At 33.2% G+C, this 19,402-nt stretch overlaps 1 protein-coding gene across 1 annotated transcript in view; it reads left to right on the top strand.

Moving 5' to 3' along the window:
• Nucleotides 1–2,125: 2,125 nt before the first annotated feature.
• Nucleotides 2,126–19,402, top strand: part of LOC148619733 (uncharacterized) — a 33,475-nt gene continuing 16,198 nt past the window's right edge. The window contains exon 1 of the mRNA XM_088577056.1: nucleotides 2,126–2,245. Within this exon, the coding sequence (XP_088433182.1) occupies nucleotides 2,210–2,245 (36 nt within the window). The 5' untranslated portion in view covers nucleotides 2,126–2,209. The remainder of the gene's footprint in view (nucleotides 2,246–19,402) is intronic.

Below are 19,402 nucleotides of genomic sequence, written 5' to 3'. Positions count from 1 at the left end.
TTACACCTGATATATTCCTAAACAATAGGTCCAAGGAACGATAAAACTCATCTACAAGAACAAAGGTGGCAAATACGACCCACACAAATACCTACTAATACTTTTAAACGCTATCATGAATCGGAAACTGTATTCAAAGTTTAGAAATCTGTAAATTTAGTAAAATTGGATTTCTAATGATACTGCTATACTTAACTGTTTTTGATATTGTATACTTTCCACAAAAACTGTACAACGTTATGATACAAATTGTACATACATTTTTTGTAAATTATTTTTTTTACTGCATAGCTTTATTCTTCATTGGTTAAACAATGATACTCATTCCAGCTACAGTCCTTTATTGAAAGATTATGCTATATCAAAAAGGTCACCAATCATCTATCTGCACGATCTTAAAACTTATCTTTAACTTTAGTCGACTAGCATAACCCGTACCACACCTTACGCATAATAACCTGCATTTTAATATGTGTAATACTTATGAATAACAAAATGCATCCGTAAACAGAAGATCTTGAAAATATGCATACCGGGTAATTAATATATTGCATATTAGTAATCAAGTGCATCTTTCTATTGGTTAAACGTTGATCAGCTGATTTGGAGAATTCCAGAGTATGACATATAACTGGTATTGACGGCCAATGCCAAAAATCCGGAACACTGCTTATTTTTAAAAGTTATTCCCCTTATAAAAAGCATAGGTGACTTTGACATCATTGGCAGACGTCTAAAATGTGTCCGACAATAGATAACCACAAAACACAGAAGAAATGAAAAATGAACCACACAAAACGAAACAAAATCTAAACGAAAAAATGCGAAGAAAATAGTGTTTATCATAAAAATGAGATCAAGGGAAATGTGAAGTTCTTAGAGCACTGAAATCGAGATAACCCTTTTGATTTCAGTATGTCTGACTCAGTTCCTTATAATTCATATGTATTAAGTAAATATCAATTTAACAGTTATACTACACACTACAATCATGACAGCTAAACAAGTAACACATTCAAAATGAACAGGGGTAAAAGCACAAAAAAGGTTTTCATTGCAATTAACTAACAGAATAGTATATGATGGTAAGGACAATATCACAAAATGTGGACTGCCTGTGTGTTAGATAGCAATATGGGCAAGAGGATTGATATTGCGCTCGCCTATGGCTCGGCCGATATCAGTTTTCGTGGTCTATATCACTACCCATGGTCAATTTTGCATTTTGTGATATTTACATTAATTCTGTAAATAGTGTTTAGTGGGAAATCCGCAACGGGGGTCTCCTGGTAGCGAACGTGTGTGCATCTGCTGCGAGAGATTGTGAATTCGACTCCCGGCTGAGTAATACAAAAAAAAATTAAAATAGTCAATGCTTCTCCACCAACCATTCCGCTGGCTTGGAGTCAGAACATTGTGTTGGTGAAATGCCTACCTGCTGCATTAGTACTAGGTTAAACAAAAACAAAAATCAGTTAATCATTCAATCTTATTGAGATAAGAGTCGTTGATGAACGAAGCAACACAATGTGAACAGTCGCAGGTAAGCAGGGCGAGACAACAATCATAGGCCTACTGCATCATGTATCTTCTTCTTTGAAAATTTTATATAAAATAAGTAAGGTTTATTCTCGTTTTGTATGCCATTTTTGAAATACTGAGATTCCTCTTTTTATTAATGCCATGTATTGTCCATAGGATTAAATTACCTGTAATAATAAAGTAATAAATCTCCATGTTAGATTATTTGCATAATTTAAAAGGACACCCCTTTCAGTCAGCCTTCGTAATTAAAATTTTATGTGGAACATTATCTTCTCCATCAGTAAACATTCACCTTTTAACGCCATCAGAATGCCATGGGCTTTTAGATTAGCCTTTAACGACTATAAACTGTACGGTAAACAATAGATGAAATGAAGTTGTTTAAGGTTTATGTTGTTAAAGGTAGACTGTACTCTATTTGTTTCAATAGTTAAATACAGTCAAAATCGGAATGTGAAGCCAAGGCAATAACTTTTTCTTTTTGTCATACTGTGTCAGAAATCACAATCAAATGAAAGAAATGAATTTAAAATTTCCGGTCCAGCGACTTGTTTAAAGCCCGTCTAAATACTAAATAAAATATCAGTTGTGTATTTGTTACTAGTGCATAAACGTATTTCTTGCATAGAAAAAGTAAATAAAAACAGTGCGAAATTTATATTAGATGGCAACCATGTCAGATCAAGATGAAAAGAAAAAGGTAAGAGTGTAGCTACCTGTATTTCATACAACATTTCTATTATCCTGCCTGACCCATTTACTCGAAATTTGACAGCTCGGTATGATTGAATGAGAATGCTACCCAGGGGAATTCAAAATGTGCATATACTTATGATCTAAGTTCTGATATAGATTTTAAAACTAAGCACAGGTCATATACCATCTGAAAACACACGACTCACAAAGATATCAAGTTCAATTCGTTCAAAATCATGTTTAGGTTCCAGGTGAAGCATTACTTATGAATATTTTGTGTCATATGTGATGTGTTACATGTATGATTTTTCATTGTATATGTGACTGGTTGGACTACAAATGTACTTCCTTTGTTTCTTTTAATGTAGGGTCTGAATTTAATGGTGTCCGTGACAAGAATATTAACTTCAGTATCTGGGCTGTATTTTTAGATGGGTCGCATTCGTGCATGTAGAATTGTTAATGTCGGTCGGGTGTGGAAAATATTTTCGTGTAATATTTTTCTCAGCAACTATAAATCATAGCCACTAGATATTTGGTATGCAAATTCAGTATCGAGTTCCATATCGTTAGATGCTATTTCAGGTCTGTTGCACATTTGCTTCCTGTTTAGGGCAATCTGGTCGTTTCTGTCCTTTTCCAACTTTATTAATGTGAGGTCCGTTGACTCAAGTGCGATATTATCAGGTGCCCAAATACTAGTTTCAAGTTATATGCATGGTGAACACACTAAAAGTCTCTTGTTTAATATAAGGTCCATTCATTGAACAAAATGCTACCCGACCTTTGATAATGAAAAGTAGTTATAAATCCGCAACGTTCTTATTAATCCTTTGATTTTATTTCTTCCTCTGATGAAATCATATTGTGCTGTTTTGTGACGTGAAACTTGTTTTTCGCCTTTTGTCAGATTGGTCTTCCCGGTTTTGTTCTATTCTTTGAAAGAGTAATCAAGTGAACCAAGATTCGAGCAGAAATCAAAAGAATATAATTCAGTGATGAATACAATACAAAGAAAACATACGCACACAACAAAGAAAATGAAATAACCAAAATAACACCTACAAAGAAGCAAAAATAAATGAACAACTCGGATTCCACCAAAAGCTGGGAGCGCGGACAAGATGAACCGGTAGGGTAAGCATCCTCGGTTTTTTACTACATGCACCCGCTGAGTTGCTCATTAAACGTCAAGTCCCGGGTAGACGAAAGAGGAAAATAACCTCGGTAATCTATTTCTAATTTTCGTATAATAACAAGAAGCAGGAAATTGGTAAATACGAATTATTACGTATTATGCAACTACTGTTTTATTCCAGTGGTTTTATTGTTTCAAGTTTTGTAGCAGGATCAAATAATATACTAAAGTTACGTGTTTTGTGAAATTTGAGAGGATCGAGGTATCAGTGCTAAAATGGTTCCATACAGAAATTAAATGCTTACAAAGGTCATCTTAATAAAAAATGTACATGCACAACACTAAAGAAAAAAATGTTTTGAACACGTTCGACACGCTGGTCGGATTTGTTTGTGTTAGCTCACAGAAGCAACAACCCTGCTCGGATACATTATTCTGAATCCGAGTCAACCAGTTGTCAAATCACTCTATCCATTAAATACCGTGGCTCCTTTCAAGGATATTTGTAAAATCATTTTCACTTACATTTATATACTTGTATATTCGTTAGTTAATACGGCCTGCTGTCAGTTCTAAAAACCAGAAAATGTACATGTTATTAAAGAATTTACATAAGTTCACTGCTGGTTAGACTAAACCAGTCACAATATGACAAAATTAGAGAGCGGAGCACTTAATAAACTATAGTCTTACCAATTTGTAACAAGTGTTCGTTTATATTTTTGGTGATATAAAATATCCTAAGAAGTATAGATTTTCTCAGTAATATTAAAGATTTTTCTTGCTCTGTTTCTTGGTGAAATTATAGAAGTTCAATTTAGTTCCTCGAACTACTGTCACAATTCCTTGTGAAGATCCAATAACGGTTATTGTGCATTGTCATTTTTTCCGATGGTTTCAATTATATAGCAATCAAGACAACGGAAATTGCAAAATTGAAATAATATGCTTTTTGAAGCTAGCATGGTATTTTGTCCTTGGCCAGGTCTTCAGCAGTTCTCGTATTCTAAAGAGAAAATTGGACGTTTGTTTTTTTAAGAGAAATGAAATGGATTTGATTATTTACGAGTGGTTAGTCTAAAGCAATTTTTCTATTACAGCACTTAGCTGTATATATGTCACAGCGAACTTTCCTGGTCTCTAACGTCAGCAATGGTGACAACGTTTTGTGTCTGAACGTACGTGTGAACGAAACAGGAAGACTAAGAAATCTTCAAACAAGAGTGAGCATTCGACGCTCCTTCATTCATATACAAATTGCGCAAATATTTTTAACACAAAGAGATGTTATAACATCATACAAAATTACAATTACAACTACTATCAATAGAAGATTCAATGGTTCCAAAGAGAACATTTCCATTTCTTCTCAAAATAATGGACTCATATACTCAACTTTGACTTAGTTTTTTTTTATGAAAAAAATTGAGCAATTGGAAGTAACTCTTCGACCAGACAGACTGGTTTACTGTCGATTGGTTCAAATATTTGACTTATTGTAGCTGTGGCAAGAACTCGGATACTTTTGAATAATTTATTTAAAACCATTTAGCTACTTACCGAAGTGTAAATAGCTTGAGTTTCAAAAATGTTTACTGTTCTTCATTTCCCCCAACGAGACCGCCAATCAGGTTGTCTGGTGTTGGTGGTTACGTCCCTCTGGCAAACTTGCATTCCGTACAATTATATATGAAAAACGACTATTATACTATAATCTAGATTTTAGCTGTTAGAAATATTTTAGTGTAAAATCTTGGAAGGGAGATAACAATTAATAGTAAGTACTACTTAACAAAAGATCAGTATTCCAATGAAAATTAACTGGCGAGTGTTTCTCTTTTCACAGACCAAAGACTTACTTTACTATAAGTCCAATATGTGGCCTAAATATATACATATATTACATATGGTGTAAGAGCCAGTCTTCTTTGTTCATTGGTAATTATGATCACTTGATTCAAAGGATATTCCACTTAGCCTTGTTTCTATTCTTAAATATATTGACGCTATGTTTCTATTTATATGTATATTGACGCGTTGTTTCTAAATTTAGATCCGGATATAAACCGTAACGTGCCGTAATTATTACTCTCAGCCAATCATCGCGGAAGCGCCGCAATCGGAACTACTCGGCTATTTCCGCTACTGTAACACTAAAAAATAACCTCGGTGGCAGAAAGGAGAGTTTCTTCTTGCCGGAATTGTAGTCATATGCGAAATAGTACTATCCACCAGGTGGCGCTAATAATTTTAGTTGGATAACACTAGAAATAAAGAACAATAACTCTTCCAAGAATTTTGGCGCGAAGCGAGGAGCTAAGAAAAAAAGTAATAGTACAAAATTCAAAACCATTTTAATGATAATTTTAGAGTCGGATCGGTCAAATTCCGGACATATCCATCTGCCTAGTGCCGCCGAGGTTTTTCTATTGTGTTACTAGAAAGTCTGAGATGTTCCGATTGGGAAGCGCCGCAGACGAAACAGACACAAAGAAATACATTATCTACATAGGTAATATATAAATTAAGGACTTTCACTCAGTCAATACGTTATATATAAACCTGTTAGATTATATTGACTTCATTAAAAGTTCATAATCTATAAGTATAAAAGACCTTAATCTTTACGTCAATCTACATTATGACGATATCGGCCTGCCTATCTACTACTTCGATATATACGAGCAAGCAAAAAAAAATTTATTGTTGCAATGTATCACTTCCCAGAAGATCTGTGCATTTTGTATTAACGGTTAACAAAAGAATGTAACAAAATGCATTGAAATAAGTAGCTTGGTGTAAACAAAGTCTTGGGGGGATCAATCGTTATAGAAAATAAACCCTAAAAAAGAAACATCACATTTGACAGATCTGGGTCAATGAACAAACTGATATTTCTTCTGTAATTACCTAATTGTTATGTAGTTTTTTGATAAAAGAGTAATGTCAAAATGTCCATTCCGTTATGAGAAAGATAAGTTTGCTGTTTTCTAAATTGTTCCTTGGAAAATTGATGAATAATTAGTTTACAGGCAGTGAAATGTTCTAATAACGACTTGGTCACAAAGTACCTTTAGAAAATAGATTTTCAATGCATTTCAATTCTTACCGGTTTTTAGTGGAGTCCGAGTTGCTCATTTGCTTTTGTTGTTTTGTATGTATGATTTTAGTTACTTTAGTTCTTTGTTGTGTATGTCTGTTTTCCATGTCTGTTCTTTGTCCCTGGATTACATTCTTTTGATTACCGCTATAACCTTGGTTCCCTTGATTACTCTCTTAGAAGAGAAAGTCATCCTGGATCCAATGTAACAAAGTTGTATGCGGAAATATCTCCTTCCAAACACCGTCTGACATTCGAAACTCACTCTAGAGGCACGACAGCCCTCTAAGAAAATGCTAGAAATTCTAGAACGTATATAAATTGAATAATGAATGAAGGAATTTCGAAAAGATTTGTCAGTACCTGTTAGTAAGGCAGGAAACGAATGTCTGTCGCTGCTTGAAGCTTGACTCAAAACGAGCTTTTATATGTATTGGTCCATACAATATATTACAAGTAAATGTATTTACGTCGATTTTCATTTTGACGACATAAATATCTGGTACTCTTATATAAAACCCAGTTTCCGTTGGGGATTGGATTCGTTTTCTATATTTTTTCCATATTACATGAGAGAATGTTTGTCAGTAATAAAAGAAACAAATTTTGACACAACATAGTATAAAGTTCCTGAGGCTGTCTTTGTCATAAAATGGTTCTTAATTTTGATCTTGAACGGCAGTGTAGTTTCTTCAAGAGACCACCAGTTAGTCTGTCTAATTCAATTTAACCTCAATCTGCTTAAAGTATCAAAGCTAAGTAATTAGTTTTTGTACAATATGGTTTGTGTTCAATTCTTTTCGTTTAGGCATACAGAAAATTACCGGGGAAATACTTTGTCATGCAAACAATTGAACTGGAAAACGTATTGTCAGAAAAGTAAACTAATTATTGTTTCGTTTTGACAGCAATATAAATAATTTCATAGAACCTATTATTTTTCTTATAGCAGTAATTTAAGCAATAGCAGACGTTGACTAATCGCGCGTGCCGAGACTCCGTAGATTTTCATTTGGATGCAAATTGTCATTTGATTGAAGAAGATTTATTCGAACTGCTATCAGAAAGCGTTTAAGGATCTAAGTCAGTGATTTACATCTGTAGTATATGCTGGTATCTAAGATAATATTTTCTCTTTAAGTCATAATCAAAGATTTGTACATAATTACAGTTATCGTCTGCTGAAATCACATTTTTTCCCTCTATAATGTTCAGATACGAGACTAAGCGCATCATGGATATCGCGATCGGGTAGAAATTGATCACTACTGGCCATTAATTAAACACAGTTGGTGTCGAAATATTGTAAACATAATAAGATACTATAGTTTTATTTGTATTAATTAATAATCATTAATATTACTACGCGAGGAATTTTTCGGACTTCAGTACCCATAGTACGCCTACTATTATAACAACTATCAAGAAGTTATTGAGATTATCACTGAACTAGATTGTATGTATAACCTAGGAATTACTTTGAAACCATTGATAGTATTGTGTGAATATTTCAACAGTGATTATGAACTAATTTGCAGTGACTTTCCATTGATAACAAACATTCTCTTACACCTGACTTGAAAGTACGTTGAACACTTTCGTTCCGGATTTCAATAACGTTTTGTTTGGATTTTGATCAGTATAGTGATTGGTCTTTGAAACAACTTGTTACACTCTCTACTTGTTCACGTTGTTTTATGCCATTTTGAAAAACAGACATAGCTAGTTTCTAAAGCCATCAATGACATATCCTGCATTTATGACAACGTCTTTGAGCATAAAAGTGACTACTAAATGAACTGATGCCAAGACTACGTCGAGAGAACACACGGAATGAACTTCTGTATCGTTTATGTCTACATGTAAGTAATCTGTGCGTAATATCTACATTTTGTTTGTTTGGACCTTTGGGCTTTCGTTTGTTTGTTTGTTGGGGCTTAACATCCGAGCAGCAATAGTTTTCGTAAATCCCTGTTGTTTTGATATATATAGAAATTATAGAAAATAATCTTTTGCCTACGTTAAAAAAAGAAAATATAATGGAAGAAAAAGTGCTGAAACATGCATTTTTCATAAACTTTTACCCGTTTCGACGATCAGTCATCGTATGTGTAATGTATATAGTGGTCCTAATGTCCATCAATATGTTTATCTGCAAAACAAAACGTTTTTTCAGGCGTAACGCGGCCGGTCCGACAGTTACGGCAACTACCGTGCCAATTTCCGTACATGTGATACCACATATATACAGTATCTAAAATATTACACAAAAAACCCACATATTTTACACAGCAATATATCTAGGACATTGTTGCGTGTAATCAATTTATCTTTGTTACGAAATTTCGTAGGTATCGTTTTACATTGGTGCAAACCGGATGTTAATTATATATGAGAGTACGTTTTATGAAACTTTATTTTGTGAACACTTTTAAAAATCTTTAAGATAAACCTACAACTTTCTGTAGACGAATTGGTTGTTTATACAAAAAAAATCGTGTTATTCTAGTTAATTTGTCTTGTAAATTGCAGTTCTTGGAAGTCTCTTTTGCCATTATTCACAGATTGGCTTGGTCTGGCTGAATACCAACCAAGAAAATTAAATATTAACAACTTATCACTCATAGTTTATAACTTACAACAAACTACTGTCTGATTGCCCTGCACTTGACATCTGTCCATCATAATTTATGGAAAAAAATAACTACTGAAAGTTCAACTAAAACGGAGGATTATTATTCAATTTGTTAATTTGTGTTAGCTCGTTGGTTTTCTGAAAAAAAAGTTCTACTTCAGAATATTTTCTAAAACATGTATAGGTATTACACATATAACATATTATTCGTCGAAGTATAATGCAGGCTTCGTAAAACAAAAATTAGAGTAATACGTAATGCACATGTAAATATTGACAAGTTTGAAGTATCATTGGATATAACGTCCTGAATATTGACTAGTTCGAGGGTTTTTATTTAGCAGAATAAGGTTGTTTTCCACATGTTAAAGTTTATACATGCCTCTGTAATAGCGCTAGCAATAGGTTGACTGCCATTGTGTTTACAGAAATAGCTGATGAATATTATGACGATCTATTGCTGCTAGGACAGAAACCAGAATGATCCCATCTACTCTGCATAATTCAGAATGAAAGAAGCACAAAATTACTAACTCCCGTCATGTACATGTACATAGAATCACCGCGTGTGTAATTTTGCTGGTACACGTAGTTGAATATGAACTTTGAATCGCTACATGTACAATGTAGACAGACAAAACATTTTGGTATAACAAAGATCTGTATTAAATAATTTAAGATTATATTCACGTTGTGGTGGTCACTAAATCAGTGGCTTCTTTCCTATATATATTTGTGTTTATTAAAATCAGGTCAAATTGTTCAAATTGATTTGTGGGGAAAAAAAACTAAAATTATGTATCCAGTAATGTTTACAAATACATGTAAATGCTTGTTTTTTTTCTGATTTTGTATGATTTATGATTACAAAACATCATATGCTCCACCTCATTTTTAAACAACACTTGGCACAGAATAAGACACGAACTGCATGTACATCCTTAAGTATATAACTATTGTTTGTCCTCCAAACTCCGACAACTGAAGATTATTAATATTATAAATAACTCTTTAATAAGCATTGATAATACTTTAATACTTTTTAATAAAGCATTCAGTATTGTTTTATCAACTGGGTCCTGTATACATATGGCCAGAAATATAATCGATATCAGGTTTAATTGTGTATGTAAAATCGGGAGCTTAAAAATATAATCATGGCAGCTTCATTCTCGTATACTTTGTAATTGCAACTGAGAACCACATCAGCCACGGAAAACATTTGCTAGCTTGGATGATTAAATACAAACTGAATCTTAGCTTTTCCAAGATAGGGATTGTCATACATGGCACAAGAATGTTTACGAAAATGACGCTATCAGCTTATCAATAGCGGACTATTCGACCCAAAGACATTACGGTCCATGACAACCCATAGTTCTTTACAAATGCCATAAATTTCGACCCATAGACAACGCAGACAATGACAATTTAGAGAATGCATTAGGACAATAAAAACTGTATATCATTTCAAATTTTACCATTTTGGAAGTGATATTGTCGTGATGATATGATTTTCACAATTTAAGAAAGGATTTAAAAATCTCATTGGCGGCTCTTTGGACTTTTCTAAAATACAAAGTTTGGAAACGACCGACACTTCTCTAAATGCTACAAGAACTGTCAGAAAGTGAAAATCTAGACACTAACGTTCACAAAAATGTAACAAACGATTCAAGTGCTCTTACACTATAACGGGTAGACCAAAGAACTGAGGACGAAATGCAATTTTGTTATACGTTCAAGGGGCGCAAAGGAAACTCACAAGTTCGTTTGGACTAGAGCATCCATGTTGCATTCTTAATCGTTCTTTTTCGTTCTTATTCGTTTGAGTCCGTTTAAATTCGTTCCGAAGGTTGAGAATTCTCAAGACGAACACCAACGAATTGCCGAAAACGTTAAGAGAACGTTTTGTGATCGTTTTCCACGTCATCAAAGCGTTTTATTCGTTGTAGTCGCTTATCAGAAAGTTAATCCCGTTCACAGAACGCTTCATTCGTTTCCACTTTTGTTAGAAAGAAAAAAGTATTTTAGTAATATTCTGGTTACTTTCAGTAACTTAACAACAAGGGGAGATGAAGGGGGCTTTTATCGTCTGGGTTCCACTTAAGAATATTAAGAGTTTTATTTGTAAAAACTTCGATACATGTTACTATATATTTTTGTGTTTTAAGTATTTTTATTTGTTTACGAAAGCAACCACGTTATTAAAGTAAAAGCTCATTCTGGCCATGGTCATGATATTACACGAGAAAATAAGTTTTCATAATCAATAAAACATGACGAAAAACAGAACAAACCCAAATCGATGTGTTTCACGAACCAGTGAAACTTACAAGCGCTTTTGTGAGACTGAGAGCGGAAATACTATATCAAACCCTATAACTTCTAATACAGAAAATTAAGTTATGAACTTCAAGCTAAATCTGGATCTTTTTTTATTCAAATTGGTTTCCTTCTATTTACCGTATTATTCCATTTTTGTCAAATGTATTATTATAGGATTAAATACTGTTTTTCCAGAATTTATCAATGTGTAAAATCGGACCATTTACTCACAAAAGAAATATAAGTCCTGTCAGGTTTGTGAGTGAATATCCGATTTTACATATTTTATTTAATAAATTCGGGAGAAACAGTGTTTAATCCGTATAATTCCAATCCCTGACTATCTGAAATATATGAATAGTTTTTTTTCCCGACGCAGTCGGTATAGTTTCGCTTTTTACCCTTTGACCTTAAAGCTGCTTTTCTATGTGAAAAAAAAACAGACATCGCGGTGGTTGTAAAAGGTGAAAAACCAAACATAATGCACGAAAAAAGCATATGTTAATTAGATAAGAATTATAATAAGATGAAGAACAACATTCAACTATATTATAAATTTGCAGTATTTACCCACACGTGTTAATGGTAGAGAATCAAGATCTTGGAACTCGTTAAACTAAAAGAGCAATCATATACTAATCTAGTTGACACCCTATTACCTTATTTAGTTAAGCTGTAAGATACTCAGTCATGATACTGATTTCTGAAACACTGACTTACATGTACAGTCCTTGAACCGATCCGCGCAATGATTTGACGGACCGATGACCGTTGACTGATTGATCGCTGACGGAGCGATGACCGGTGACCGATCTGATCGCAGTTTTGTTATGTAAAATGATGTAAGATCTGTTTTAAATAAAAGAAATGTAAAAACAAGTATAAATTGATGTTTAAATATATAACATTATGTAAATATGTATAAAATTGACAAAGAAAACAACAAAAACCGTAAAATACATTGACCACTCTGGGGTCACGTGATGCGATCACCAGTTAAATGGATCGGTTTGACGGGTCGATGACTTTTTGTTGCACGGATCGGTTCTGGTACTGTATGTAACTGTCTTATATGGAAGAGTTGCAGAATGATAATCATGTAAGCAATTGACATGTAGTAGCACTCTTGTCTGGTCTGAAAACTGAACAGAAGTTTCGGGAGACAATCATTGAAGATCGCGCAATCTTTCTTATTTTTTTTTTTAATTTTCATAAGAAAATAACATCCTGGTGTTCCTTTCTTTTTATATTGCTTCTTTTACAAAATAACCTACTATTTTTATACTTCCTATCTCCAAAATACAATGTAATTTAATCGGATTCGTTATGAATTCTCTATGCGTTCGTTCCATTCGTTAACAACCCGTTTTAATGCGTTATGATCGTTAGCGATACATATACAGAATGTCGGGGCTCGTTCCGCATTCGCTTTCGTGTCCATTCTTCGTTCTGAATGGGCATTTATTGTTGCATATTCATTTTTATTTCGTTTAAAACATCAACTCTTCATCTGACAAGTAATTGATCTTTCTATTTTTTAATTCGTTCGTAGTTGTACGTTCAATCCATTACAGTGTAAGAGCTACTTCAAAGAGATTGAGATCATCCTACAAACCAATCTCCTGTGCAGAGGATGCGTTCGCTATTTCGCGAATATATAGATAAATTTAACTTTTTTTCAAAAGTAAATTAGTTAAGTGCAGCTGTGCCTAAAAACCAGGCAGAGGCTTATATTAAGTGATTCATGCATTTCTTAATTCCAAATATTTTTTTATTGGAAATCCTTCTGTAGGCCCATAGAAACTGTATTAGGAAATGTAAGTGCAAATAAAACTAGTCCACTGTAAATATTAAAACTTAAAATTTGGTTAATGATATGTTCTACTTAAGAGAAAGTACGGAAGAATTTCCCGCCTGAATTTTTACATTATAAGCAATCAAAAAATATTTCACGATACGTAGCAGAATCAAGGATATGATCATAGGAAGAGTTGTTTTTAGGACAAAACAAATGTATTTATGCAGTTTCATTGATTATCTTAAAATATTATGAATCACCTCCTGTCTGGTTTTTAGGCAGAACCGTACTTAAGTACAAGGGAAACAGCTTCGTGGATTTGTACCGAGTAAAGCTCATACATTGTGATTTTTATTAGCTAGCCGAGTGATCCGTAGTAAACCGAGAAGCAGTGTTATACAATGTTCGCATGTAGCTATGTAAGAATACCATAGGCATAGAAAAGCATGGAAGTACGATGGATTACTTTTTAAGATGGCAAACTGTTTACTTGATGCTTTGGTCCAAATATCGACACCAAAGATTTTAAATCATTTATTGATTCACAAGTTCAATGACCGGTAATATTATAAGTAATATTCCGGAATTTTATCGTATCCGTTTCGAAACATTTTTAAAAAAAAAAAGTATCAACAGATGCTTTTTGGTCTTGTTTATCTTGTTTACAGACATTAAATGTTAGTATTTTTCCTTTAGATAACCACCATTCTTTACTAATTTTTGTCATCAAAATGCCTGTGTACGCATATAACCAAATTCAGACCTGCGGGGCTCTTACCGATATGCTATACTGATTTAAAAGATAAAATTAATTTTAATATTTGAAGGTATATTACAATCGCATGTAATATAGGTATAATGTGGCATACATGTACTAAAACGTTATACAATGTTCGCATTAATCACTTAATATACGTGTGAACGTTTAAATTATTATCTATATACCTCACTTGCAAAGTGGAGTATATAGTGATAATAATGTCCGTACTTCCTTCCTTCCTTCCATCCTTCTGTTCCACATAGGGGGTGCGGTGCATCTCTTATCCGTTACTCCTCTTACACCTCTGACAATTTCACTATGTTTTATCACTTATTCCCATTGTGCACATCGTATTCTAAATTTTCATCGAAATCAACTTGGAGGTCAAAGGTACATGTTATCAAATAGGGGTGAGGGTATCAATTTACTGAACATTGCTTACATATTTTTTCTGTTTTTTATACTGAAAGTAGGCATAGGAGAAAATATGTACTTGATCTTTCACGTATGTTTATTCTTTGAAGACAGTTTACCGAGTCAAAGAACTGAATTTAATAATATCATTGAAAATGGAAAGTCTACATGCACTGATAATATTATTTTATCGGTGTCCATGCATCTTCGCCAATCTCGAGAAACACATAAACATTTATACTGTATAGTAGCAATAGAGAATATATTACTTGGCATGCGGGTTATTTAGATGTTAGTGTATCATTTCTATGAGGTCAAATACAAATGTAGATACCACTTAACATATCATTGAAATATCTCTATAGATTGTTCAATAAATAATGGCAATATCTTTTTATTTTTACAAATTGATCCGAAAACATGTTTTAACTGATAATATTATAAAGTTTACCCACATAAAACATCGCGTGCTCCAAAAAGAACCCAATATCGATATGAAGACATCTTGCGTGTCAATGGCAAGGTCTCGTCTGGTCTTAAGAGAACTTAATATAATGGAAATAAAGACCTTTCGTGCAAACAAGTCAACGTGAAACATTGCGCATCCCTTGGGAACTTCACCTCTCGTGCATACATGTCAAGGCTTCTCGTGTTCCTCAGATGAACTCTTGACAAAAATATATGCAAGTAGATCTATGATGATAGAAACATGTTAATCAATAGTTATCACCACTGCAACGTATACATTACTTCTGGAATGGTTCAAATGAAGTGTGTAAAAAGTGTATACATGATTGGAAAAATAATGTGTTAGTGCCTAGTTTCCTATTCATATGATTAGTATTATGTTTGTCCACTCAGGCACATTAATCTGACTCCGACCCAACTGTCGTCACTCAATTCCATATCTGCTACTTGTATTTGTGAGAAGTACATATAGTGAGTACCAATTTCAAAGTCGGTTAAGATTCGGCCGGGGATCGAAATTTCGATCTCCCGCAATTGTGGTGAGCATCTCCAAGATATCACAGAGACGGTTCGTCATCATTGTGACAGACAAATTTCAAGTTTATATTTTGGATAACCACATCCTCACGATTTCATTGCAATTAATACCAATTTCCTGCGTAGAGGTTAACCTATATGAATTTCACTATTTCAAAGCATTATACCACTGTCACACTAAGTACATGTAACCCTTCTCTTTATGCAAATTATATATATAGTACAGTACAGCGGAAATAGCTTCGCGGATTTGTAATGAGCAGTGTTCACGCCGTGTATATAGCAGAGCCTTGTAGGTTACAATAGCGCAATTATGTCTCCTCGGTATTCAGCCAGATCTTTACCCCTACATGGAGCCCAGTGGAAAATACAGATCTGAAACGTTCACGATTGGTGGGTTATAAAAAGATATTTTCATGAAAATATTGTACGGACAGTAAAGAACCAAAAGTATCGAATTTGAAAGCTAGCAGCCCATATATGTTTATTTTATGGAGCACTTAAGGCTTAGGGTGGCTACTGAAAAATTGATGTTTGAAAAAGTATCCCCCTTTTTGAACCTTAATTTACGGACAGAAACGCCGAATGACATGGCGGTTTTTATTTCACAATTTAAAAGCTATATGGGTGTATTTTATCAACATTGCGTTGGATTAGAGAAATTTTTAGATTTTAGTGGAAGTGAGGACCCCCACAATTGCATTGTGAATAATTGCGCTCTTGTATCCTGTACGATTAAGCTAGCAGAGTGATACGATAAAATTCAGGAAGTGGTTATAGGTCTGCAGAGGAGATTGAATTAATACTTGACACGATCGTTGATAACACTTCGTTACCATGTTGCGCATGTGCCTATGGTCTTAATTTTGTTGATCAATGCGCATCGTAGATAAAAATTACGATGTTATTACATGTATTACAAAAAGTATCATTTAATGTTTAACAATAAGACAGTCCGTGAGAAAAAAAAATGTGAGCAGTCAAGGACATTAAACTCCAGAACATGACAATAAATGTGACATGTGTACACATGAGTAGGCCGCCGAATCTCTTTAAAATTGGAAGATTGTAAATTTTCTCAATTTGCATTTGAGACGTTAAAGTAAGACAATGCAGATCTATTGACTGGATTTTAACATATATTAGGGCCAAGATTTTTATATCGGCAAAACAATAAATCTACTTTATATTGACGAAGTTACTTTATGATAATTTACCGCATTAAGTGTGTGCATTTTTTCGATGTCATGAATCGCTCTACGAATTTGGCTTACTTGGCGCTACGATTGGAATCCGAAGTTTGTGGAAAGGCTTGAAAAACTATTTAGTCGCTGTATGATTGCGTCATCTTAAATCTTAATGAAAAATATTTATTAACACGTTCTTCAAATTAAAATATCTCTTAAACTTATAAAATCTATAACTAAGACACGACCCAGTTATACTATACAAACACCTGTAACAAATCCTGTTTACTTACTAAAATCATGAACAGACGCAACCCGCATTCGATTCATTAGCCTAATTGATGAATTAATAGAAAAACAATTTCGGAGTAGAAACGAAGGCATTTACCCGGACTGTGAAAGGGGTGTTTACGATTGAGAATGTAGTGGTGCAAAGTGAAAATGTCTGATAGAATTCGTTCTATTTCCAGGGAAGTTCTTGTGAATGACGTAAGTTATGTTTTGTAATTTTACAATTATCCTTAAATGTCTATAATTCTTGATTAACATGCATTCTTAGTAATATATTATATCAATAAATACATGTAAGCAAGTTAAAATTGTTGGAATGTACAAACATAATTATACATTTTTCAACCATAAATAATCGAAATGGATGGTCCATCCGTGGACTCAGACCGTTGATTAAATTTTTAAAAAGGAAATAAAAGAGATGATTACAATATCTTTATGTAAATATATTAATTGAGAATGAAATCGAAAAAGTAGCACAAAAGAGAATAGAATAGCTTCGTGGTTACCTAATACGATGAGATGTTTAGCTAAGTGTGTCTGAAAATCTTGGAATTCTGAATTACAAGCAAATGTCAATAATGCTTTAAAAAAAAGGTAAGCCGACTTCTGACAAAGCAATTTTCGACTTAAGTTTTCCTTAAGTTAGGTTATACACAGATGACAGGATAACAATGGTTAACGGTGGTAATAATCCAAATATAAAATTGTTGTCAAATCTTTTTCAGTATATAACTATTTAGAAAGGCAGAACTGTCAAGGAATTTTCAGAACTTAAATTTTGAAATGTATGACTTTCAAAATAATAATTCCTTACGGATTTATAAACTAAAACTGATGTCTAAAAATGGGTACATTCAACAATTGTTTCAACTATATAGAGCTTTTTAGTAGCAGTCTTTGTAAAAAATTCAGACAGGAGGTGGTTCATGCAGGTCAGAAACCCACTGAACTGACTTTTATTTCTTGTTCAGAAACAGTTATTGTTCACATAATCAGTCTTAGTTTTTCATTTGAATGTTGCACTTTGAGAAAAAATATATATGATATATTGTACATGAAATTGGGACTTTGCAAGAGTTATCGTTATTTTATGATTGTGTTAAAAAATACACGGAAAGGGATTTTGTTACTTAAAAAATATAGCATAAGTAAACTGAAAAACGTGACCCACTGTTAGTTTAGTTTGGTTTTCTACACCATGAATCACTATGTCTGGATTTTGTATAGATATACTTCATTAGTGTGTTTGAATTCCATTAAGCACCATAAGTAGTGTAAAAGATATTGTTATTACTGTACACGAAAGGCCAAGGCATACATATCGCCGTGTTTTCTGGTTAACAACCATCCGAGTGTGATGCTTATACATTTTAAACCGTAATCTTGAAATAAACTCACTTTATTGATTTCCAAGAATCATAAACTCTGTAATATGTATATTGTCTTACTTTAATATCATTGAAACTAATATAATTAAAGAACACAATGTAAGAAATAAGATATGCTACAATTTGGAAACACGAATCTTAATCAATTTTATATTCCTAAACGTTCTGCATCTGATGTTTACAATTATGTGCGGTAAATCAGTGATATGGAGTTCTACTTTAAAGGAGACATGACAGAAAAAAATTCATTTTTAAAAAGTTTATATTTATAACAAGAACTATACTATCTTTAGAAATAAAGATAGCCGACGCAGTAAAATTTATTCCTTTTACTTATAATTTTCTGCATTCATTCGGGAAACAACACAAGACACGCAATTTTAATTTTCAATGCAGTTTTTTCTAACGCCACTAAGTTATCAGTATTTGGCCAATCAGGAAACAGAATTACGATCAGATAATTTGCGGTTCCATGAAAGAGCGTCTTGAAGGTCAAAGGGTAAAAAGCGAAACTATAAAAAAACTATAGTATGTTTAGATACGAGTGTAAAAAACGTTTTCTCATCAGCTGAGCGCTACATAAAGTTAGAATGATTTATTTGTGTTATCACGACGACCTAATTAATATGCATAAATGAAAAGAAGAAGTAAAACCTACTTACTATATATGGAAGTGCTACGTCATTGGTTCTAAATCTCCATTTGGATACATAGAAAATGTATACACGTGCCCGAAAAAAATTTTCTTCAATAAATCTTCAAAAATAGTTTGTATAAATAATGCAGAGTGGTCCAATGATCTGTGGTCTGTGTATGAGTCCCATAATCGTGTTTACAGTGTAAGAAGACTAAAGTTCGTCTCGTTTTCTGTCAGCTTTTCATTTTCAACTAAACATTAACTAAAAGGGTATGAAACAGTTCTTAGCAAATTTCTCTAAAACATATAGGTTTAGACACATTTTGACATCAGTGTGTTCACAAGATAAAAACTAACCACTATGAAATTTTCGTGAAATTCTGCTGACCATATTGAGTTATTGCCCTTTTTGATGTTTTTATTTCTCTTTTTTGCATTTTCGTGTTTTTATTTCAAAATTTTAATTCTCTGCAACTA

The sequence above is a fragment of the Perna viridis genome, chromosome 4 (genome assembly GCF_037379345.1).
Source record: "Perna viridis isolate PV_CMFRI_1.1 ecotype Kerala chromosome 4, ASM3737934v1, whole genome shotgun sequence".
NCBI lineage: Eukaryota > Metazoa > Mollusca > Bivalvia > Mytilida > Mytilidae > Perna > Perna viridis.
Note: the sequence above shows the minus strand (reverse complement) of the source record. Positions and strands in the feature narration are given on the sequence as shown.